General features: G+C 43.4%; 1 protein-coding gene across 1 annotated transcript; it reads left to right on the plus strand.

Annotated features, from left to right (window-relative positions):
• The first annotated feature begins 2,677 nt into the window (after positions 1–2,677).
• On the plus strand, positions 2,678–24,884 carry MRPS18A (mitochondrial ribosomal protein S18A). The gene is made up of 6 exons (XM_030945917.1): positions 2,678–2,826; positions 2,999–3,030; positions 6,491–6,595; positions 14,506–14,629; positions 15,394–15,460; positions 24,077–24,884. Exons 1-6 carry the CDS (start codon positions 2,727–2,729, stop codon positions 24,219–24,221), a joined length of 573 nt encoding a protein of 190 aa, XP_030801777.1. The 5' UTR covers positions 2,678–2,726; the 3' UTR covers positions 24,222–24,884.
• Positions 24,885–25,235: the final 351 nt, after the last annotated feature.

Here is a 25,235-nt window from a genome sequence, read left to right on the forward strand (position 1 = left end):
CAACCCAAGCATGCGGGTTTTTAAGAATGCAACTATCTTCCTTCTTTGCATTAAATTATTTGTCACTTAAACCCCTGTAGAGACAGCATTTGTTTGAAGGTGAAGCAAGCAAGTGGAGTACTTACTGCATTTGAACTACCACCATGTCGCTGGTCTCCTTCTGTCTGACCAAAAGCCACACTACTGCTTAAGTATCTGCTTCAAAAGTCCCATGACATGGAGAAATTTTTGAACAGCCACTAATCTTCTGTCTACATAACTTTACCATGGTGAGCCAGCACTGTGCTTATCAACTGTTGATTTCCATCCCATAAATTAAGTTTTCCCACTCACAAGAGGCAACAAAGCTGGCGGAAGAAACTGCATTTATTTTAAGGCATTGAATAAACTCTTCTGCTAGGTTGTTTCTTCCCCTAGGATAAAACTCACTTTATAAAGAAAAGAAAACAACAACCAACCCATAAAATTGTGACTTCACTACATCACTGTGCCCAGCGATGTTCCTTCTCCTCATAAGGAAATAATTCCCAGACTGGATGGCAGTAAATATTTTGTTTGGCTCTTATGTTTAAGCTTTTGGACAAGTTGAAAATCACCCTGATTCTAGAAATTATTATATAGCATAAAACGGTGAGAGAGGAAGAGCTCTCTTCCGGCAAGCATTCTTACTCAATTTGTTCTCTGAATTAATGGGATGGCCCTGCTTTCACTGCTTGGCATAAAGTACAAGAGTCTGGACAGAAGCCCTGCCTTCATTCCCACTTCTTTGGAAAGTCCCAGAGTTGAGAGCTTAGACCTGCAACTGAAAGAGATTTCCAAAGTAGACTGTAACAAGAAGCAAGTGTAACACACAAGAGGAAAGAGATGGAAGGATCTCCTGTGACAGGAAGATCAAATTATATTTTACAATAAATTTTACATTTATGCTGCAGTTTACATTTTGCACCACATTTTAGATACAAACTCAGAAAAACACGCAGAACATCTTGGATGAGCACTGTTGACCACTTATGAAACAGAATGGCATGAATGTCCATCAGCATGCATGACTCACAAGTGATTTTAATTTACTCTGTTAGTTTTCACTTTCTGGATTTTTTTAAAGAGTTGAAATGACAGAAAATAAACAAGCACTTGGAGAAACTCCATGAATGACCTTTGCTCTCAAGTACAGTTCAACTCAAGTATGCCCTTCACGAAGATGCAGCATTACCATCTAAGATAAATTGTTTGTTGGTATCTGAAATCCCAGTGGACTATGTGGGTCTGAGCAAGCAGCTCTAGGCTACCTTGCACCAAAGGCAGGTGTGAGAAGTGAAGCGATGAGGTATGCTAAGAAAGGTGATTGGAAAAAATGATCTCTCAGGAGCCTTCAAACTGTCAAAGACAAGTGATATTAAAACAAAACTGGAAAGTGTTTAAACTAGACTGACTGTTTACAAGACTTACAGCCAGATAACACACTACTTCAAATTGTCACCCGTTGAAATGCACAAAACACTGCAGGAACAGGCAGGAACCTCAGGATCCCTGGAACATACAGATGTGATAATGGTGATTTGAAACAAACCCCCGAATCCCACAGCTGGCCTGACACCCTCCTTGATGCAGGAGGCACTCCAGAGCCCATCCAAACAGAGGAGCCATATAGTTGAAGTAAAACCACCTCTCAGCCTTCCCTCACTGGAAAGCTAGGAGATTCAGGAGCTGTGGCAAGAGTGTAGCTCAGGCTTCCACAACACAAAGGCATCACTACGAGTAGATTTACCTCCATCCTCCTAAACATGAACCAACTGTGCCCAGGGGATAAAGGAGACTGGTGGCATCCTGGCCTGGGTCAGCAATGGTGTGGCCAGCAGGACCAAGACAGGGATTGTCCTCCTGTGCTGGTGAGGCCACACCTCATGCGCTGTGTCCAGTTCTGGGCCCTCACTGCAAAAAGGACATGGACGGGCTGGAGAGGGTCCAGAGAAGGGCAGTGGAGCTGGTGAAGGGTCTGGAGCACAAGTCCTGTAAGGAATAGCTGAGGGAGCTGCGGGTGTTTAGGCTGAAGAAGAGGAGGCTCAGGGATTACTTTATCGCTCTCTACACCTCCCAGAAGGTCGTAGCCAAGTGGGGATCGGCCACTTCCCCCCGGCCACCAGTGCCAGGACAACCTCAGGCTGCCCAGGGGAGGTTCAGGTTGAACAGCCGGAGGAATTCCTCTACAGAAAGGGTGATTTGACTTTGGAATGTGCTACCCGGGGAGGTGGTGGAGTCACCATCCCTGGAGGTGCTCAAGGAAAGACTGGATGTGGCACTGCCAGTATCTAGTTCCCATGGTGGTGTTCAGTCACAGGTTGCACTCGATGACCTCAGAGGTCTTTTCCAACCTAGCGGAATCTGCGATGCTGTGATCCCGAGCTGATACGACCGCCAGAAAATCCAAGCCCCCAACCAACCAACCAAGCAACCAAGCAACCAAAGAAAAAAAACCAAAAACAAAACCAGGAAAACCCAAGCCCAGCACCAACCACAATAAACTCAAAAGAAACAAACGCAAACAATGAGGAGGACCAGCCCGCGCAGAAGACGCCGGGCAGGAGAACAGACTCCTCCCCTCCTGTTCCCCCCGGCTCTGCCCCTCGGGCCCCGGGGCGGGCGGGACGTGCCCCGAAATGGCGGCAGCGGCAGCACCTCCTCCCCGCCGGCGGAAGCGCCGTGACGGCAGCGCCGGCCGCGGCAAGATGGCGGCGCCCAGCCTGCTGCGAGGGGGGCTGCGGCGGATCTTCTCCGGGCTCCTGGGGAGCGGCTGGGCCGCGCCGCCGGCCCGGGCCCTCCGCCAGGGTGAGTCCGCAGGGGGCTCTGCACGGCCCCGCGCCCCGTTGCCTCGCCGCTGTCCTTGAGAGATGGTTGCGGTCACTGTAATTTGCCCTCTCCTCCCGCCCCCTCCTAAGTACTACTTCTTTCAGGCTGCATGGGTCTCATTGTGGCTTCCCGTCTCTTTTTTCTTTTGCAGTCGTGGAAGTGACTGAAGGCAACACGACCACAGTAAGTCCCTGCACCCCTTTTCCTTGGTAGCTGCCTCTGCCGTGGCCTCTCCTTCCTTCAGCCGTGTGTGTGTCCGTGCCCTACCCAACAAGTAAAGGAGAAACGGGGACGCTTTTCTGCTTTAAAGACCTCTCAGAGTGTGAAGGCAGAGCCAGGGTAGGGATTTGCTGGGAGTGCAGGTTAGCAGTGGAGGGTTTGGCTGCTAAAGGACAGGATTGTCACTCTGTTGCTGGTGATGGGTACCTCCAGTCAGAGCCCTCAGGAGCACCAAACCCCTTGCTGTGGCCCGGGTGAAGTCGGAATCCCTGACCAGAGGCATTCAGGATCTAAAACACTAGAGGCCGTTCTTCAGACGGTTCTGTTTCCTAAACTGGCGCCATTTGGCATCATCTTGAGTGTGGACAGGCACTAGGGAGGATTGCCAGTGGCTTTGTCACTTCACCCTGTGCTGGCAGTGCAATGTGGCACTGCAGGACGTGTCTGTACCGCCTACATGCCACACACATCTCATGCCTTTGATCTGTGTTGTGTTTGTTAATCGCAGAGTGTGCCATACTGGCTTCAGGTGATACAGAGCTTCCATCTTATAACACATGTGAAAAAAAATTAAGTAAAAGGGGTGTTTTCAAAGGAAGACCTTAAATACTAAAGGAAAACTGCTCCTGGAAATGAAACAGAAGTTCCAAAGTAACTGATAAAGAAGAGCATTTTCTTAGCTACAGTTTAAGGCAGGAAGGAAAAGATAAAAGCAGTAGAATTAAAACTTTGCATAGTTAGCACCATCAAATGTGTTACACTTTTAGCAAGAAAATTGTCATTTTTAGAGGCACTGAAATTCTGAAGGGGAAAGGAGATTGCATTATTCTGTTCACATTGCATATGGCAGTAGCACTATATGCCTTGGCTGGAGAGAGATAACACAGATATTTTTTATGTACTTATTTTATAGACATACATACATGCGCATATATATATATATATATATATATATATATAAGATGAGAGTAAAGGACGAATTTGGGAATGGCTAGAACAGGGTTCACTTAAATGTTACTCTATATACATATAAATAATAGGAAGGGGATAGACTATCCTAAACCTGCTTGTTCATGCCTTTGAAACTCTTAAGTATTTTTGTCAGAAATATAATTTCTTGAAAGTTTTGTTGTATTTGTGCTAGCAGACATTGTCGTGTCTGAAACCTGCATGGAGCAGAAAACTTACTCTATTTGATACTATATATCTAAAATATATGGCAGCTAGCAAGATGTCCTAAGACTGTCAACAAAAAATAAGTTTAAGATGTGACAGTAGGTATGATGGAAAGTATCTATTTCTTGCCTTCAGGTGCAAAATTACTAATCTTTGCCCAGAAACCTGAAGAGAAGAGTTTGCAAGTGTGATCTGAGGTTGTTTTAACCAAAACAAGAGGGGAGTGTGCACACTAACAAAACACGCTCAATGGATTGCTGTATTTTGTACTCAGTCAGTTTCAAAGGGGATGGTAAATTATATTCTCAAAAGTCCAAAACATTAACTGAGGCTTGAAGTAGAAAAAATAAGCATTACATTAGCAGAGCCCTTTATGAAAATAACTCTTCCTGGAGATTGGATATATTTGCTGTGTAATATCCTAGCATCAGTCTGGAATCCATCAATGCCCCTAGATGAGGGAAATGTTGTCAGAAATGGTGTAAATTGACAAACCAAAGGGCTGATACATTTCTCAGTGTATCCATTGGTCACTCCATTTATCCTGCCAATTCTACATCAGTCTTCCCTGAATCCATAGTTCCCTGCTCATCTTTCTGTGTTTTTAATCAGTATTGAAGGAAGTGTTTGATGTGAACTAATTGATAAGTCCCAGAGAAATACAGATTTAATCAGCATACTGAGAGTGTAGATCCCCTACACTCCCTTTCAGATGTTTAATAGAATAGCAACTGAGTGGATTAACAGTATAGAAGTCCACAGCAGTTGGGAGGTAATTGCCAAAACTTGTACACGGAAATTTATCTCAAGAAAAATTGATGTTGACGTAGCATTCTGAATCTCTGTTTATTTCCAAGATGGAATTACAGTCATAGTACAGTCTGAAGCCAGACTGGCAAGAATCAAGACTAGATACACAGACTTCCCTGAAAATAACTTCACTGATTAATAAAAAATTAGATACTGGCCTACATCTTGTATTCATAGTTAAGTACTTGTTTTTGTAAAATTGGCTGTTGTACTTGTGGAGGGAGGAATCTTTCTTAAAAATTGACAATTCTGTCTGAGGTACTGAGATGTAAACTACAAGTAACTTAACCTATTTCTGTTTTATCACCAGAAAGGCAGAAATCTGGCATATGAAATAGTTCTGTGACTTCAGCTGGATGCCAGTTTCCAGTGCACCCTTACAGAAAAGGTCATGCTTTTCTCTTCCCAGGTTTTCAGGCATAGAACCTGATGTTTTCTTAAAAGTAATCTTGCATTCCACCTAGGTTTTCTTTTCAAACTCTGGTGCTTGCACTCTTTGAGGCTGACAGTTAGTGTTCAGAATTGCTTTTAATCTTAATTTGACCTGAGGAAACTCCAAAATGTCTTGAAGAAAAAAACAGCTTAGTTTTATTGTCTCTTCATTTGGGTGCAATTTGAGATAGCTCTTGTTTCCATTAGTAAGTCCTCAAAAAAGAAAAAAAAAAAACCAAGTACACATGCAGATAGACTTTGTATTTCTAACACATCTCTGAATAGGAAACAAGTTTGTCAAGTTCTCCCTTTGCACGTCTTGTACATCTCTTTGCATGTTACTTGTGAGAAAATTTGAGTATTAGATGCCACCACTTTATAGTGATGTACAAAATACAATTTTATAATCTTGTAAAAGAATTGTTCAGAGAATTAAACAGGATAAAATATTGGTATTATAAAATAAATCTACAAGCCCCACAGACATTTCCTAACTATCCTTTCTTAAATTTAAATTTTGCTCAGAGTTTTCCCTGCTTGTGATTTATAATCCAGCAAGCCCCTATATGTTTTCAGCTTTAACATGCATCTGCTATTCTGTGACATTCTCATATTCCCAGAAGAAAAGTTATTTTAAAGCTTTTAGCTAAAGGGCCTCTACACTTTCAAGGCATGGTGGTTCAATAAGTGGAATTCAGGTGAATATGAGACCTGCACACTGACTGTCAACTAGTTTACATTTAGAAAAACATACACAAGAATTTGCCAGAGGGTTTTCTATGCCCTTTGAATTTGTCCTTCTCCCCGTAGTCTGTGGCATAAGCATTCCAAAGGGCTTGTTATATCTCTGTAAAAGTGTGTTGAATGATGCAGGTACTGTTCCCCTTACATCCTCACAGAACTGGTCAATGTACTGTGGACTCAATGAAAAGTATTCTTTGAGTCACAGCTGCAGGTAGAGCTGTAAGCTGTGCCTGATCATTGCATGCTTTGAATTGTTCCCTAGATTGAAGGGAGAATTATAGAGGATGCTGAAGCACCACCTCCTCCAAACCCCTCTGGCCAGTGTCCCATCTGTCGCTGGAACCTGAAGCATAAGTACGATTATGTGGTAAGTTTAATGGGAGAATTCTCCCAACCGTCATCGCTGGACAAGTATTGCTCTCAGATCTACACACCCCACAACCTGCCCCTCTCAAGTTTTCCTGGGTGTAGTAAAGATAGTTAACTCCAGCTCTGCTTCTCTTGGGTGTAGCAAGAGCCTCCTACACAGTAATTGTATGCCTTGGCTGATGGTGTTCCTGGGAAAAAGGATGAGCTTGTATCAAATAGGAGATTTGGAATTACTCACATGGCCATCTGATCTGAAATGCCATATAGCTCTTCTGTGCCCAGCTGCCTTTCACCATTGCACTTCCCAGAGAATCAAACTGGAATGTAGCATTTTGTCAGTGGATACAGGCCTAGCTCCAGAGAGGCCAGAAGATTTGACTGGGTCACTTATATGACTTCAAGCACTAAGATTTCTTATTTGTCATTATTCACTAAGTTAGTAACTGTTTCATACAGCTTTTAAAACTCTTCATGAGTATGAAGGAGCATACATTTTTACTTACCTTGCAAAAGAAAAAACCAGGTTTTATTCAAGCATTTTGTAGGAAATGCTAATGAGAAGTTTATTAACTAAGAGGGGATAACACTAAACCTAGAATATGTGAAGGAAATCCTATAGTGCTGTGAAACAAAAGCACAACAGTCACGAACGCTTCAGAATAAGAAGCATGATATAGCAGATGCAGAATGTAACTTTACAAGAGGTCACTCAGACACAGAGTTTCCAAAAGGACTAATTTACCCCCTTGCATGCTCAAAACCCAGCACTGGAATTAGAAAAGAAGAAAAACAGACAGGAACATGCTGTTACTAAGATAAGGCAACAGAAAACTCAGAATAAGCTAATGTCAATAGGATTAGAGAGGGGGATACAAATACATTGGAAAAAAGAAATGTTTGTGAGAAAGTCCATTACTGAGAGGAGAAGGGGACTGAAAGCCACTTTGGCTGCAAAATGACTGTGCTGCTTGTGTGTAGTCCTAGTGCATGCATGCAAAGGAAAAATTATGTTTTACTATCTGTATATTGATGGCAATTTGCAAATGTAAAACAGCAGGGAAAAACAAATACAGAAATACCTTAAGCATTGCATTAGGTACAGACCAGCAGGCCCGTATTGCATGTTGCCTCAAGGTCTTGAAGGAATTAGCTAACAAATACATTACTTCGCTCACGGGATTTTTTTAAAGCCTAAAAAATAATCCTAGGGAATCACCAAATTGTTTGAAAACTGCAAGTGACGTAAGTAGATAAGAGAGGAAGGAGAATGATGCTCATGATTACACATTGGTAAATAAAACATTGCAAATTCAAAATAAAAGGTGTCAGCTAGGAGTAAAAGCAAATAACCTGTTGGATAGGACTAATTAAGACTCATGAATTATGAAGAATAGGAATACAGCAATACTACCAGACAAAATACTTGCAATTACTCCAGACAGGTGAAACAACAGATGTGAGGTGTAAATGAAATACGTTTAGTATCTTTCACAGCCTGTGTTGCAGAAGTGGAGACATTTAGAATCTAATGTTGTTGGTGATTCTTACTCAGGCTGGGTGCAATATTAAACAGTGAAATAAGTTGGGGGCAGGGGAGTATTTAGTGTTTCCTGGCTTGGTTTCTCAACAACGTGGGAAACCTGGATATACAGTGAATTTGCAGATCATAATAAATTAGGTGAAATGACAAATACCATTAAGCTTTGTAAAGTACTACAAATGTCTGTTTTCTGTGGCCTGTGTTTGAATGCAGAGATTCCTTGCAATTCTTTTTCATGGTTACTGAATTGTGTAGTGATCAAAACTAACTTGTTACTGACTCTGGAAAATACTTTTTTAAGGTTCATATCATTTTATGTGACTTATAAATTCAAGACATAAACAGCATCATTAAACTCAGTAATTCTAGAGATTTACAGAAAGCATTCCATGAGTCACACATTTACAACCCTTCAGAAACTATAAACTGATGTTCAGGGATGAAATAAGTTACGGCAATGGATTACATCTTGGAAATCTATATGTAGACTTACATAGATTCAGTTCCTGCTGCCATGTGTGGTAGAAGACTCTGAGTATCTGGAGAGATAATGCCATCAAGAACCGAAGATGTTTTAGACAATGTGCTTCTGTAGAGTCTGAGTTCCAGAATTAGAAATTGGTCACAACAGACAGTGTGAAATATGAGTTTTACATGTGTTTGTAGGGTGAACTAAGTTATGAGTTTTCTTCCACACTTCACTTCGATTCTTAGATCCTGATTTCTACTGTGCATTAAGTAGGCAAGAGGAAACTAAATGTGAAGAGAGATTCTGCAGCCAGTCTTGAGAATCATTGCTAAGATAATTTCTTATCTAAGATAAATTGTGGTGCTGAGAGGCAATCTACGAATGTAGATTCATCTCAGCTGTCACATAGATTTTGAATGCATGTGCATCTAGTGTGTATATATCCAGTGCTCCTTCTGGACAAAGAGCTAAAGAGAGCACTGTGAAGTGGTATTTTGAAATTGTAGAGATTTCTTACCTCATATTTAGAAGCATCCCTCTGTGGGGCTGATTAGAACTAGGAGAAATTTGACCACTTCTCACTTGTCCCTTATGTTTTTCAATGCTTTGTACTAGTTGCATATATTCAGGATTTTCAAATGTTAAAATCTCCCTTTTCTGCACTAAAGTGAATAAAAAGGTGAATAAAAATCTCCCTTTTCTGCACTGGAGTACTTTCTGCTATTTTATTCTCTGCTGTGGCTGTGGTGAGCAGCAGAATCTTGAGATGCTTTAGTGAAGTGCAGGCATTTAACTCTGTGGGCAATTAAACAGTGGGACATTTTTCTCAATGATGGTTAATTGTCCTAAATATCTGTAAATTGAGAGCAGCTATTTTTGTTAAAGATATAACCTAATTCATACAGCATAACCTATAAGGTAAGCTTGGTGAGAGATTGGAATAGATGGTGGTTCCTTTGAGATTGATAAGCTGAGATCAGTCTGTTGCACAGAAAGGAAAGTGTGAGCTTTTTTGCTTGGGACGCTTATAATTGGACTGAATGAGGCACTATGAAAAGGGAAGTGTTGAATTAGCCCCTGAGGGAGTTGAGTAATATGACCTCACAGGACTTTCCTTTTGTCCTGTGCAGCTAGCACAGTCTAAAGTAGTGGCATAATGAGTTACTCTGGCTGTCAGAGAACTGGGGGACCAGTGTCTCCAGAGTCATTAATCAATCGAACAGGCATTGTGAGCGCTAGCAGGTCATGATTCCAACCTGCCTCAGCTGGGGTGTAGAGGGCTGCAGTTGTCTTTCCCAGTTCAATCCTGATCCTCTGGTGTGGCTCAGGATAACAGAGCTTAATATATAAATTCCCACAGTTTGTGGTCTGCATATGTCTGTCTGTCCAGTGAAACTGAGATCTCGGTTGATTTTTTTTCATATCCATCGAAGATAAAAAAATTATTTTGGTCATTGTACAGATGCAACTGGATTGAAATCTGCAATTTTACAAAACGTGTGGAGAATGGTGTACAGCTCCCAGGAGCTAGGGAGAGAGGACAAACTAGATTCTTATATAACTGGAAATAATGACTGACAGACTTGTCTGATACAGCCCAGTAGTAATTTGGCTGCACAGATAGAACTGTTCTTGTGGTAAATAAAAGTTTTAATGAATCACGTGTCAGTCAAGGATCCTGCTTTTCTAAGTGTCTGCTGACATTAAAATGCAGTGCCTCTGCATTTTGGTTACCATCTATTCACAAGAATATGTGGTACATAGTGCTCCATCTAGCAAGTTTGTCCAGCCCTTTTAGAAGTGGAGGCTAAACTTGTTTTTCATTTCCCCCCCTTATCCACTTCAAACATCATTAGTTTGAGTAGGCAGTAAATATGTCATCTTGCTTTGGCAACAGTTAGGGGAAATCGAACTGCAGGCTTTGCCTATTAGCCCTAGATTAATTCAGTCCAAGTTGTTTTCATCAAATGCTGCAGATTACAGGGGTGGGAATCTGGGTCCAGCCTCATGGGAGCTGTCCAGTGATTAAAGCAAATCAGTGGTTACAGACTTGGCTGTCCACTAGCACAAAATGTGAATTTCATGGAACATGACGGCACCATGAGAACTTGCCAGACATATTTTTTAATTTGACCGCCCTGTGTACTTGTTCACTTCCCTCTACAGCTGCCCCATGAAGTTGGCTGTACCTGTCTGCTTTGTCCCAGTGGTAAGATACATCTGTGTGAATATTCTGGGAGAGGCACCTGGCCTGTTGACTGTGGGGAATCTTCAGAAATGGACAAACCTTTGGTCAAGAGTGCAGCATTTTGAGCCAAGCAGCATGACTGTGATTTGGAACTGTAGCAGCTGGGACATGACTGATGATTTCAGTCAAGAAATGACTGCCACACCAGGGTGTTGGTCAGTTGGTGACACTGTTGGTCAGAGATGATAACAGAGAACAGATTCGCTTGATTTTTTTTTTCCCCATAGGAAGAAAAAAAAAAATTATCTCCATTTGCTTCCCACCACCTCTTTGCATGGAAACACTTGATAACAAGCCTGTGACTCCATGAGGTGTGGTGGTAATATGAGAAATCGCTTGGACCACACACACACCCTTCAAAAGAGTGTGTGGCCTACTTAGGCTTTCATGGCTGCAAAGACTGAAACTGCCTCAAATTTGCCATCAGCTTTCTTCCTCTTCTCCACAGAGTAATGCAGCAGGCTAGTAGCATAGTCTTGCAAGTTTTTTTCTTTCTAGGTACTTAGAGCTGAACAGTTTTTTTTCACTTAGGGAAGTGTTATGTGCTAAATGGCAGATTGAGCTGTTGGTGATTTGAAGATCCATACATCTAAAGAAGGGGGATGGGGGGGGCGGGGATAGAGTCCTGCTCTGGTTTCCTGAATCCAATCCAGTGTATTTCAGGAGTGGTCAAAAGTCAATGTTCTTGGACATTTTGGTTGGCCTCCATCCAGTTTCTACTAGTGCAGCTGGCACCATCTGGTGCCCTGGTTACTGTTCTCCTTGGCAGGGCCATTTTTAGCTGGGCTGAGGGATACTCTGCTTCCCTTTAACCATGGATGGCCTCCCAGGAGCCAAGGGCTAGTCGCTCAGCTGGCTTTTCTCCTTTGGATACAGCATAGTTCTATAGGGTGCTTGGTAAGTAATTTTGTATCAGTGAGGTATTAAAGTCGGTGTCTAAATGTCAGTGGGCCTACATGACATGCCATGTTTCCAAAGGAGCTGAGACTCAGTCTGAATGGGTTCACTGTAGACGAGTGGCTGCAGAAGGCAAGAATTATGGGAAGAGGGAAGCTGCGTGTCATGATGATATATTAGTGAGCATGGTATTGATTGGGGGTGGGAAGGACAAAAACAAACCACAGAACCCCCAAACAAATAAAAACCCTCAACATTTTGTCTATAACACTTGTAACCAGCATTTTATCCCGGGTGACTGGAATGCATTTTTAAAAAGAGTAGGAAGGAGGAGCGTGAGAGCTACTAATCTATCAGCCTTACCTCTGTGCCTAGGAAGATCACAGAACATTCCCTCTAGAAGCTGTGCTAAGGCACATGGCTGACAGATTTGATAGATTTGATAGAGCCAACAAGGCTTCACCAAGGGTAAGTCCTGCCTGACCAACCCAGTGGCCTTCGGCAATGGAGTGACTCCATCAGTGGACAAGGGAAATAGATATCATTTATCTGGACTTCTGTAAAGCCTTTGATATGGTCCCCACAATATTTTTCTTTCTAAACTGGGGGGAGATATACTCAATGGCTGGACTATTAGATGCATAAGGCATTGATTGGATAGCCACATCCAAAGAGTAGTGGTCAACTGCTCAGGTCTGATAGACATCATTGACAAGTGGTCTACCTCAAGGGTCCTTACTGGGACCAGTTCTATTTAGTACCTTCATTAATGACATAGACAGTGGGATTGAGTGCACCTTTGTCAGGTTGCAGATGTCACAACTGAAGGGTGGGATGCTTGTCCAGAGGAACCTGGACAAGTTCCAGAAATGGGCCTGTGGGAATTTCATGCAGTTTAATGAGACCATGTGCAAAATGCTGCACCTGGGTCAGCGCAGCCCCCGGTATCAAGACAGGCAGGGAATGAACAGATGGAGAGCAGCCCTGGGAAGGACTTGAGGGTGCTGGTGGATGAGAGGCTGGACATGACCCAGCAATGTGCACTCACAGGCTAGAAACACAATTCTGTCCTGAGCTACATCAAACAGAGTGCCCAGCAGGGCAAGGGAGGGGATGAACTCAATGATCGTTAAGGTCCCTTGCAACCCGAACCATTCTATGATTCTACGACAGCATCTCTCAGAATCCATCATTACCAAGGGCGTCCTAAATTCCAGCAGCCCCCTTGATAGCTGAGCTGGTCTTGTGCAATGGGCTGCATGAGTAATTCCTAGTTAGCTAGATTTCTGAATACTCACTTTATATTCACTTGTGATTATTTGCTTTTGCAAGGCCAGTAAATGAGTAAATGAAGGTAAGAATGCTCCAGGGAGCTCTTTGTAGAACAGCAAGGGTGGGGGGTTAGGAGCAGGTCTGTGAATCTGTGACCTAGCAGTCAGGATCACCCAACATGAAAAGCAACAAGTGCTCTTTGTTCTTGCCTGTTGCCCTGGCTGAGGGGTGCAAAGTGCTGCCATGCCTCGTTTGGACTCGCTCTGTCTGGACACTCACTGGCTGGTCCCCTCAGCATACAGGCACCTCTGCATGGTCCTGCTGCCTCCACTAGGAACATACAGCAGCCGTGGAGAAGTAAACTCAACCAGCAACAAGTCTGTTGCAGGGGAAATAACAAGTGGGAAGTCTCTGGAGTCCATTTGGGCCAACTTATGCTGATGTCAGGATGTCAGGAATGCCTACTTATATTGGCCTGAGGGGTATCTTTGAATACCCCCTTGAGGGGTATCTAGCTCTGGTGTTGTGTGTGGAAATGGAGAGCATGGATCTGAATCCTGGGCTGTTGTACTGTGTACAGTTAATGGGACACTTGTGCAACAGCTGTTGCTGCTGTGTTTAAAAATTTGTCATTCCAGCCCTGTGATACTATCTGATCCTAGAGATCCCTTTAAATTGTTTTTATTAAAAAGGCTGCTTTACATTTCTAGGGTTTTTAATTGTAAAGGTCAACAGCAGCGTAGTCTAAATTGTTCTCGAATCACAGACGAGCCCTCAGCATGCTTCAAGTGCTCCTTTCGTGCACCATGACTGTCACAGCCCCACCTAATGCACGCACAGTTGAAGGACTGACTGCAGCAATTTATCCTATTAGTCCTTTCTCATCAGCACATATTCTTTTCTTACATAAAGCTTCCTCATGCAACATCTTGGAACATTTCCCTGCTCTCCACCCCTCTGGAGAGACCTGAGGGGAGCTCCACCATGGGAAACTAGATAAAAGTTTGAAGAGGAGATAGCAGAGAACAGTCCTGCTCTGAGGGAACAAGGAGGGAGTCAGAGGTGATCTAACATATCTGTGAACTTTAGGACAGCAGCTGTGATGGCATTTCAAGTTGTGTAAACAATATCCATCTGTAGGTCTTGTGTAATTCTTAGTACCTAGGACACATTATCTTAGCAAGAATCTTGGAGCAAGTAGTGAGACAGTGAAGGAGCAGGGATTGCAGCTGACATCATGTGTTTACACTAGTGAAGTCAGGGGAAGACTCAAACCATCTGAGTGACCTTACTAAGCTAAACTGGCAGGCAGTGACAGCAGGCAAAAGCCACTTGTTGCCAAGCTGCAGACAAAATGCGTAGGGAGGAATCATTGTTTGTTTTACATTGTTTTGAGTTCTGTACACAACACAAGGCTCAGCACAACACCTGCAGTCACAGCAGTGAAGGTAGCTGATGGTTTTGCCCTTCTTTCTCCCTCAGGATGTCTTGCTGCTCAGTCAGTTTATCCGTTCAGATGGAGGGATGCTGCCACGAAGGGTCACAGGCCTCTGCTTGGAGGAGCACAAGAAGGTTGCTGTGTGTGTGCAGATGGCTCACCGTGCAGGTACATAACCCCTGACTGTAAGGTACCTACTGAACCTCTTGAGAGGGGTCTCCTGCCCAGTTCGTATAGCTCAGTGAGATGTCATTGTCCAGTCACCCAGCAAACTTGTTATGGTCCAAGTGCTGGAACAGGGTGATGGAACAGAGACTACTTGTTCTGCTTTCTCTGTGTCCTGACTCTTGCCTTGACAGCAGATATTTATCCCTATAGATGAGACAAGTGTTGCAGAAAGATCTAGGAAATGGCTCAGTCTCCAGTAACTAATGATTAAACACCTGCTTCTGAAATTACTTGATTTACCTAAGCTTGACCTACCCCATTAGTAATGTGCAACTCTGCCATCTGCCATGTGATGACTTTTTTACTTTTCCCAGGTTGACACAGTCAAGAGTATTGTGCTGATCTTTGTGCCTGGTACCTGAGTTGTATCCAAGTTAAATGGACTGAGAATTTTAATAGTCAGATTTTCCATCCTGGAGATGGAATCTGATGGGACACCAGTGCCCCGTGTCCTCTGTAAAAGCCTCTGTGATAAGCCCAAGTGACAGTGTCTTTGGTGTATATTTCTTCCCTATACCCAGCACAACTTCCCAGCTTCTCTGGCTGGGGTGCAGATTCAGCAGTGACTGAAGATAAAATAGCGTTTCTAATGTACTTGAGCTTTTGTTGTGCTGTTGCCTGGCTTATGAGGTGTAATGTGACTTCTGAATGCAATAGAAGCAAAGAGACACTGCAAAATATTCTCACATCTTTTTCTGTTTCAGGTTTGTTGCCAAACCATAGGCCTCCACTTCCTGAAGGGCATGTTCCCAAGAAACCCAAGCTGAACAGGTGAATAGTCTTGTCTTTCCACATTTCTCTTATTCAGGAATAAATTGGAAAGGGAAAAGCAGTTCCTTACAACTGGGTGAGAAATGCCTCAGGCAGCAGGGTTCATAAGGAGTACTCAGGATTTTGGAGAAGATCTGTCATGATATTCTCTTGGCAGTCTTAAGGACAAGTCATATCTCATATAAACCATTTGTTCACACAAGATTAAAACTGCCACACATGTTAGAGTCTGCCTGCCCTTCCTCAGCTGTGCTCACCTCCTCATCACTAACAATCAGTAAGGCAGTCACAGGAGGATGCCACAGATGGAGTCACAGCAGCTCAGAGTAGCTGAGATTGGAAGAGGGAGGCCTCTGAAGATTGTCTAGTCCAAGCTCCCTGCTTAAGCCAAGTCACCTAGAGCAGCTTACTCAGAACTATGTCCAGCCAGGTTTTGAGTATATCCAAGGATAGACCTTCCCCAGATTCTTCTGAGGACAGCTTGTTCCAGAGAACCAGCCTCATACAAGACAGTGTTACTTACATTCAGACAGAATTTCTTTTTAATTTGTGCCCATTCCCTCTTGTCCTGTTACTGAGCACCAGTGATGGGGGACAGCCCTCCCCTCTCTTCTTTACACTGTCCTTTCAGGTACTTAGGAACACTGGTAAGACCTCACTGAACCTTCTGCTCTCCAGGCTGAGCAGTCCCTTCTCTCTTAGCCTTTTCAGCCCCCAACAGCAGGAGGGTGTCCAGACAGTGATACCAGCAGTGAGGAGGGCAGGCTGAGCAGCCAGCAGGGGCCCATCACAGGCCTGTACCTTCTACCCCATTCCAATTTCCTCCAGTCAGCGATTCGCCCTCTGCCCCCTCTTCCCCCTCCCCAACCTGAATGGCCCCTGGCCTTTGGTGGGCAAAGGGAAAGCCTGCAGCCGCCTCCTGCTCTGTGCTGGGCGCTTGGAGGTGCTAATCCCCTGTTTATAACCTCACACTTTGTTTCCATGGGGATGTCAGAGCCGTGTACGAATCTTGCATTAGCAAACCATGGGGTTACCAGAGGCCATGGGGCTGTAGCTGGGAGAGCTTAGACTGCAAGGCTGGAGACTCCTGCATTTCACGTCTGACTCTACAGTGGAGATTTGAGAGAGGCTCCTGGAAATGCTAGCAGGCTGCATAATGGGTATCAGTGAGGGTCAAATTAGAGGACTCAACATTTGATGCAGGCCTGTAGCCATCAGATACTTCAACTGTAATAACTTCTTCCTTGTGTCTTAGAAGTCTTGAGTATTCTTTGGTATCTCTGTCTTATTTGGCAGCTGTGGGGTGGAGCATATTATCTTGTTAGCATTCACATTGCAACCCTGAGTAGCAGGTTGAGACTGGAAATGGTAAATGCAGTATCTTTCTGAAATCACACCAGGACTCCAGATCTGATGCCCTGACTCTTACAAATTGTTCTATAGACCTTTAGTAAGAACAAAGAATGAATACCTCTAGATACATTCTGCATGCAAGTAGGTGTGCTACACCTCTAAATTAATTAAATTAGAGATGACTGCATTGCTAGCCTCTCCCTACACTGCCCTTGTTTTTCTCTTCCCAAAGAGGGAATGTAGCAGGCCTAGTGGAAACAGTTTAGGAAAAGAGAGCAGAGCTGTTTGCTGACAATATGGAGTCGCATTGAAGTAGGCAGACCTTGGGGTCTGAGTGGACATAAGAGAATAAGATCAAGAAATGGGATTGCAAGTTTTGATGGTGGGGCTGACACTATACAAATGCGTCCCAAGAACTAGGATAAAGTGCAGGAGTACTCCAGAAGTTCTGTTCTCCTGATCCCTCATGATATTGTCTTATCAGCCTGTTGGAAGGGGAAAGCTCTGTGTGTTGGAGCCTTGCAAAATCTTGGCCATTCTGTAAGAATTTTGACCATGTGAACCCCCACCTGTACTTCCTTCGTTGCTCTCTGGAGCAGTAGCTGGCATGGCATAAGGCAGGAGTTACAAATTGCTTCCTTCCTCTAGCCTGAAGTGCACCCACATGCTGAATGACTGAAGTAATTTAGCTGGTACTTATTTTGGGAATGAAGCCAGAGCTGTTATCAGAAGTTTCCCACATAAATGACTTGTCCAAGCTTACCTTGTCTTTGCCTCTGTACTTGTTTCCAAAGCTTCCTGTGAGTCTGCCATAACTTGGGAAGCACTCAATCTGTGGTGCTGCCAAATGCAAGTGAACTGACAGGGGAGAAAAGGGGCAGAAGTGGGCTTGAACTTTGGAGTCAGACAAGCTGCCTTGTTCAATGCCATCAGAACATGTCTGCATCATCCTCTAAACATGTAATATCAGAGCTATTCACCTGACTTAGCTTGTTCCTTCATTGTGTTTATGTCTACTGGATTTTTAAGTGCCAGTTCAAGAAGACATCAACAGGATCTAAAGAGAGCCCATTATAGCAGGCAGTGCATTACTCAGTTAAGTGATGTATTTTCCAAATCTTCGAGCTTTATCTCTTTTTGAGATCACTGTATTGGCTGTTCTAGCCATCTTTACCACTCTGCTTAGATGAGAGGTAGCAGTGCCTTTCTGCACTGCTGCTATGGCCCTGGGAATGTCAACAGGGAGAAACAGAGATGCCTCATAATATGTTTGGGCCCCTTGTTAAAGCTTTTCCAAGACAAGCACAGGTAATGTAAGCAATCTGTTGTCTGTCTCTTTACTCTGGATGGAGAAAGTTTTCACTTTTGTAAAGGAAGGGCTTCTGAGAAGTCACTGTCTACTCCAGATGTTACCTCACACACTTCTGTGGGAATTTGTAGTGTCTGGGAGCTGCCTGCCATCTTACACTGAGGTGAAGAATGTTTTACTCATGGTAGAGCTCGTGACATACTACACCATCAACTGCTAGAATGACAGGACTAAAGCCTAAGATAGCCATGGGGACTGATTCCACTCACACCACCTGAGATTGAAGGAGATTCATCACTTCAGTGTCAATTGGGACTCAGAGCCCAGTGCCTCTGCCATGATACAGACCTGAGCATTGAATTACTGCATGTAGACTCGGAGCAGCAACTCTGGCCTGGCTGAAGTCTGGCAGATTACTTCATTTGGATGAGCCATCCCTTGCACTTTTTTTCTTGTTTGGCAAAGTTCTGGTTGGTGCTCCCTGTGGCCAGGCTTCCTCCAAGGCTGTGTCAGTATTTTTGAAAGCAGCTTCATTTGTTGCCAAAAGAGGGACAAATGAGCCTGATGAAAAACTGATGTGTTCCTTAAATAATGTGTACATTGTCTAAGGCCAGCTACACAGGAGGAACTCTATGGCTCCTGGGCAAATGTACTAAGGAAGTATATAAAGAACTGAGGAGCTGCATTAATGTATACTTTTGAAAGCACTAAAAAAAAAAAAGCTGTTCCTCGGATATATTTTTACTGCAGTTGTGGCTGTCTTGGCCAGAATGTGTGGCCCATGTCACTGTCACCCTGATTAAAGTGAGCCTGCTTCAAATCCAAAGAGTCTGGCATGCACTGGCTAGCACCTAGCTGGGATTAAAAGGTATCATGCCTCCATATGGAACTATCAGCAAACTGCCTTGTTTTAACAAGGGTCAGGGGTGCTGACATGCCATTGATTTAGTGTTGTGAAGTGTGGATTTATCATGCAGAACCCCTCTGCCTCTCAGGAAGGTGCTCTTCTGGTGCTTATTCAGTGATGTTTTCCAAAAAGCAGAATTCCTGCTCTGTTTTCTGAACTGGTTATACTATCTCAATTGTACGAACTTTGGACATTCCCTTCTACATGCCCCAGATTTCTCTGCAAAGCAATAAGGATTTCCCTGCTTTGCACTGGGTCATTTGGCAGCTGGCCTTCCTCTACCCACTCCATCTCCTTATCCTGTTTCCACTACTGGAATTCAAGAAGAGCAGAATGCTTTGAGAATATCTGACCTGCAAATCCTGCCTTGTACTTGGTTATATAGCTGTCTAGCATAGTATGGAACATTCATCCATGATGTAATGTAACACAGAGGAGGAGATTGGGAACTGCAAAAGAAGGCAGAAGATGAAAGTGAAATGTTAAGCTTTGTGGTCAGCTAAGCTGAGGGTGGTAGGAGATATATAAGAACACCCTGTGGTCAGAATTCAACTGGGGAGCATTCCAAATCTCCCTCTTCTATCCTCTGCAGTTGGGACACTGTCCAGGTGAGACTTGCCATGATATTTCTCATTTCTTGGACTTCAGTTCTTTGCCTTTTTGCTTTCTGCTTGATTCGTTTTTGACAGTGATAGCTCATGAATGTTACCACTTAACTGCTTTACTAGCTATGCTGCTTTTGAAGAATTGGCCATGGGAGTAACCCACATCATCCATGAACTCTTGAGTCTCATGTCCTCACCTTCTCTTATGTATCATTTGTCTGCAGAAGTTGGACATTGAAAACAAATGAAGTTTACCCTGTCAATGCAGAATTACTCCCTACAGTTAATTTTCCTCATGTTTGGCCCAGTCTGGGGCTTTCACTCTTTCCAGGGGATCATTTCACAAGCAAATTTGTCATGCAGCCAAGGATTGTTCCCTCATCCTCAGCCTGTATTCTCCCTTTCAAAACTTCCTGCTGTTATTTCTGCATTTGTTCATGCTCCAGCCTGGCGTGTTCCAGTTAAGTGCTGCAGCAACAAAATATTTTCACTAGCCTGTGAGGCTGAGGAAGTTCTAAGCGATTTCACCAGCATTGTGTAGGGTGACAGACTGTTCCCATACTCCAGAGTAATGTATATGCAGCCACCACACATCAGAATCATTTGGGAAACAGTCAAGCTCAGCTGTAGGTCAAACGTCTTCCTTTCAGTAATGGAAACCTGAATAGCTCAGCAGTTTTCTTTTCAGCATGGAAGTTTTTGCATGGAAAATGTGGACTAACAGTCCAGAACAGTCCCTGAATTCAAGCCAGCATCTAGATGCTCTTTTAATATTAATATACCACTCATGTTCTTCTGGCACATCCAAAATATTGGTTAAAACACAACACTGTGTTGTGAAGTTGTTCCCTATCCAAAAGGACTAGGGGATATCACAGGTTCCCTGACTCTGGGGTCTGTCAGCAAGAGGTGCTGTAAGATTATGGAGTACTTGATTTTGAGTGCTCAGCTGCCACTCTGTTTCCAAGCTTCTTACTGGAAGAGCATAACTTGGCACAGATAGTAACCAAGTCAATCCCGCCTCCATCACCTGAACTGGAGGAGTTGTTCTGTGTTAAGCAAGAGGCAGGCTCCCTACAAATTCCTCATGAATTACAAAGTTCTCAGGCTCTGTGGACACCTCTCATCCCTGGGAGCAGAATCTGGTTTTCCTGCTATCAGCATTTCACTCCAGCAGCATGTGGTTCCTCTCATCTGCATGGGAACTGTGTTGTGCATAGCATGTGTATTCAAAAGCAAAGAGCTAGAGGGGCTGCAGGTGAGCAAAGCCAAGAGGTGTCATGGGAAGGGATGTGGCAGGGAGGAGGCAGTCTCGCCAGCACTTTGATCGAGTGCTTCCTGCAGTCTGTAGCCCTCTGCCTTCTGCTCTTAATCCAAACAAAAGCCATATTGAAAAAATTCAGCGAGGGTTCAGAAGTTCAGACTTGAATTCTACCAACATGGCCTTTGCTTGAGCTGTGTATGTGGTTTTCCCATTTCCCTTATCCTGCACATGAAAGCCTCGTGCCTACTCCTAGGTCTGAAGTGGTGGCCTCCAAGTGGGAAGGCCTGCCCACTGAATAGAATCCATGAAAACAGACTTCCACATGCTACAGAGATTTTAGGCTATTACAAAGACTGCAGGTGAATTAACTACAGTTGTTTCCATCCTGATTGTATCTTGCCATTTCCCATCAGGGAAATCCCACCAGCGTTCCTATCACGGTTTTTTTGCATAAATTTGTGCACTTGGAGTCTAGGAATTCTTGTTCTTGCTTAGATCTCTACCAAGGGGGCAAACAGAGCTCTGAGGTGAGTCACAATTCCCAAGACTGGCAGTTATGTCCCCTTTGCCTAGAGTGGGAGCTCTGCACACTGAAGTGACGCATGAGGTCACTGCGGACCAGCCTCATTTGGCGTCCACCTGAAGAGTCTGTCCTGACAACCTTCAGCTACTCGAGAAGATTCAAAGATTCTGCCAGTGTGTGTTTGTAGGTGATCATAAAAACTCCCCAAGACAAACCTTATTTGATACAATGAAAAGTAGGGGCACTTGGTGAGAAAAGGGTGTACCCTACCTTACATGGACGGCAGAGTTCGCGGGGAAGTCCTGTGTACTGAGTTTTGAAGCTCTCCTCTGTGAGTTTTGTGGATTGTTTTTACTCACAGAAAAAAATCCCAAATCTGTGAAATCAGTAGGAAATGGAGTTAGTCAGAGAGAAGGAACTTTGTAGACTGACTGCTCCCAGGCATCAGGCTTTTGCACTGCTGAATCAAGGTAAAAAAAAAAAAAAAAAAGAGGCAGCAAACAAAATAGGACAAGTTTGAGTTTGGGACAAAGCAAGTATTAAAAGCCCTAAAAGCAAATGTGCTCCAGGAAGGGAAAGCGTCCAAATGTCTGTTTCAGCTAACAATGAAAAGCCCCAGCCTGCAGTCCCCAAAGGAAGCCAAAAGCCTGGACCAGAGGGCTGGATTAGACCTGCTCAAAAGAGAAATAACAAAAGCTTTAAAATCAGGCCATTACTAAATCCTCCTTCCTATGCAGAATTGGGGTGTGCACTTCCAGCCCCCACACAGAAACAGAGGGATTTCTTAAAAAGCCACTGTCTGTCTAAACCTGCATACAGCATTGATGTGTATCTCACATTCACACATTCACTACTCTCCCAGTGAGATCATTTATTATCACAGGAGCACTTTCCCGTAATCGTGTGGACACGTGACCAGAATTGCACTTGGCACATTGATGCATTAAAACAATTTGGGATTTTTTCCCTCCTTTTCTGTAAGTGTAGTCTTGCAATAGCAAAATTTGTGCTACAGCACCCCCCTTGCAGCAAGGGGAATATGAAAAGGAGGACCTAGCCCATGTGCTCATCTAATACCTTTACAGCTTCTCCCAAAGAAGCTGCCTTGCCATGGTCCTTTGCCACATTCCAAACTGGGGACCTGTGTTTGGTCTCTCTGAAGTCCCCTTGCATATGAAATTAGAGACAGGAAAGTCTCTCCTACTTCCTGTCCCAATGCTGTTATGTAAGGGATTCCACTAATGCACTAGCATAGCATTATGGCTCAGAAGGGACGAGTTTAATGCACATATAGGAAAAGAAGTGGCTGGATTTGCTATGTGTTGTCACCCAGACCCCTCCTGCTGGTGCTTCTAGGTGTTTTAACTGTCATAAACTCCTCAAAGCAAAGCATTTTGAAAGTGGCTTGATTTCAGAGGCAGAAAGCTCCACATGTGATTAATTTTTCAGTTTGTGCTATTAGGGAGTACTGAGGAAGAAAAGTGCTAAATGGGCTGCTGTTCTGCAGTCTGTAGCTGCCTGGCATAGCAGGCTTTCTTTGTAGCTCTCAGGAATGTGCCAAATGCCTTCAAACAAATGTCTCTGTCCAAAGTTCTTAATATCTCAAATTTGCACAATGCAAATAAAAGGTAACAAAGCTTTTTGTGGGGAGGATGAGTGATTGAGGTTACATTAAGACCATGGGATTACTCAACAGTGGCGTGCAAACATCGCTGGACAAAGTTTATCAGTCTGTTCCAAATTCTAATTTGTTGGAGCATTGTTTGTGCAGATTATGCTAAGGTTTTACTTTGGATCTTTATTGTCTGAAAAGACTCCTCTTTCTCTAAGGACCTCTATTCCCCTCTCTACTGGTAGCAAAAGATTTAAAGCCTAACAAAACTCCAGGCCACCCAGCCACAGGGTAAGATTTCCAGTAACTGATTCTGGATCTGAAATCCCCTGCCTGTTTGCAAAGCCAAGTCTAAAACTTCAAATGGTAAAAAGCAGAGGATATTTGCCAGACACTGCTCTTCACAGAGATTTGTAGTTGTGATGATAATTCCATTTTAATACCTCTTACACTGTAGGTGCTGACTTCCTGCACGAGCAAGCTCTTATAGCATTGTACAGAGAACACTAGAGCAAATATGGACATATAAAAATACAAGACTAGGCCAGAAACCCATTGCATGCAGAAGTAATAGCTAATTATCCCCACAAAGTAAATGTATTCGTTTTTAGAAGCTTTCTCACAGAATTTAGCCTTTGTAATTAGTTTACCTTATTGAGACCAGCTGTTGAAATAACACTTCCCCTAGAGGCTGGATGCATTCAGTCTTGGACTTAGTTGCAATGAAGGGATTTGGCACTCCAGTTTAGCTGCAGGTGGACAACTTGCCAGCAGCCTGGAGACTACACCTGATTTGTTTTGTGAAATTGGAAGCAAGCAAGTGCCAGTGGGTTCAGTAGAGAGATGAGCTTAGAAATTCCAAAACAAACAAAAATTCCTTTCCCGTGGTCCCTTCTGAATTGAGGGAGCTCTGCTCATGGTTATTCCTTTTATAAAGAGGTGTGTTAGGGAGGCAAAGGCTATAGTGTCTTGCTTCTGCTTCAGCTGGAACATTTTCTCAGTGATCAGTCTCAAACTGAAATGTGTTTGTGGTGTTTTCACAGGTACCTGACCCGCTGGCCCGTCAGATCTGCAAAGCCCATTTGGAAGAGGGGCCCTAAGTGGGGCAAAAAGCCCTATCCAGTTGGACACCCTTTGCTGAAGGATAATATCAAATATACACAAAAGCCTCTCTGTTTAAACCACTAGTGACCAGAACTAGCATAGTCAGTAAGCACATGTTGTCCACTGTTCTGCTGATGTTTTTTCAAGTTTGTCAATATCTCCAATTTTCTTATTCCAAAATTGTCTTTAGTACTCTATATTGTGTCCAGCTGTAATCTTTTCCTCTGGGAGAATACAAGAGCCATCAAAGCAAAGTTCAGTGTGCAGGATGATTTGATAAAAGCAAGGGTCAAAGACTTCTACCTCAAAGCCAGAAAGGATCTGTAGGCTTTTGTTTCTTTATGTTCCACAAATAGGTTTGGAAAAGGATGTTTCCTTCTCTTCCCAGCAGTGACTGGTGTTTCCCCATTAACGTGTGTTTCAACTCAGATTTGCCTCATTTGGGCTTTTGTACCTGTGACACAGATGGAAGAAAAATTTCTCTGCAGCACTGTATTTTCTCAGCAGTAACAGAAATTGTTACTGACTACTGAAATTAATTTTTTATTGTTATTATCATCTGTTCTATCCATAATTTTCAGCAGAACACCTGTGGCAGTGGCAAACAGGTGTGTATCTTACATGTCCCCTTAAGAATTCCTGGCTTGTTCATCACTCCTGAATCTGGCAAATACACAGTGTCAACATCCTTGATGACCGCCTGTTTGTTTTTTTTTCCCCTGGCAAATAAATTTTTCATAAATCTTCCATGTCGTGGTATGGTTGCTTCCTGGGATAGTTTGGAACTGATTATCCATCCTGTAACTAAAAGGTGGCACCATTTCTCTCCCTTTGTAGTACACATACAGATCTTCCACCTATTTACCATTGCTAATTATGGGCCTGGTATGACAGGCTCATTAAATTTATCATGGTCATTATTGTTTTGGCTCCATTTCTTTGGTATTTATCTGGGGGCTACAAATCAATACAAAATTTTTATGTACTACTATGCCAATTAACCTTGTATCGCTTTTATTGGAATCATCTGCTAATACCATCAGCATGGACAGAAACAAAAGGTAAGAATAAACCTGTATGATCCAGGAAATCAAATTA

The sequence above is a fragment of the Camarhynchus parvulus genome, chromosome 3 (genome assembly GCF_901933205.1).
Source record: "Camarhynchus parvulus chromosome 3, STF_HiC, whole genome shotgun sequence".
In the NCBI taxonomy this organism is placed as follows: domain Eukaryota; kingdom Metazoa; phylum Chordata; class Aves; order Passeriformes; family Thraupidae; genus Camarhynchus; species Camarhynchus parvulus.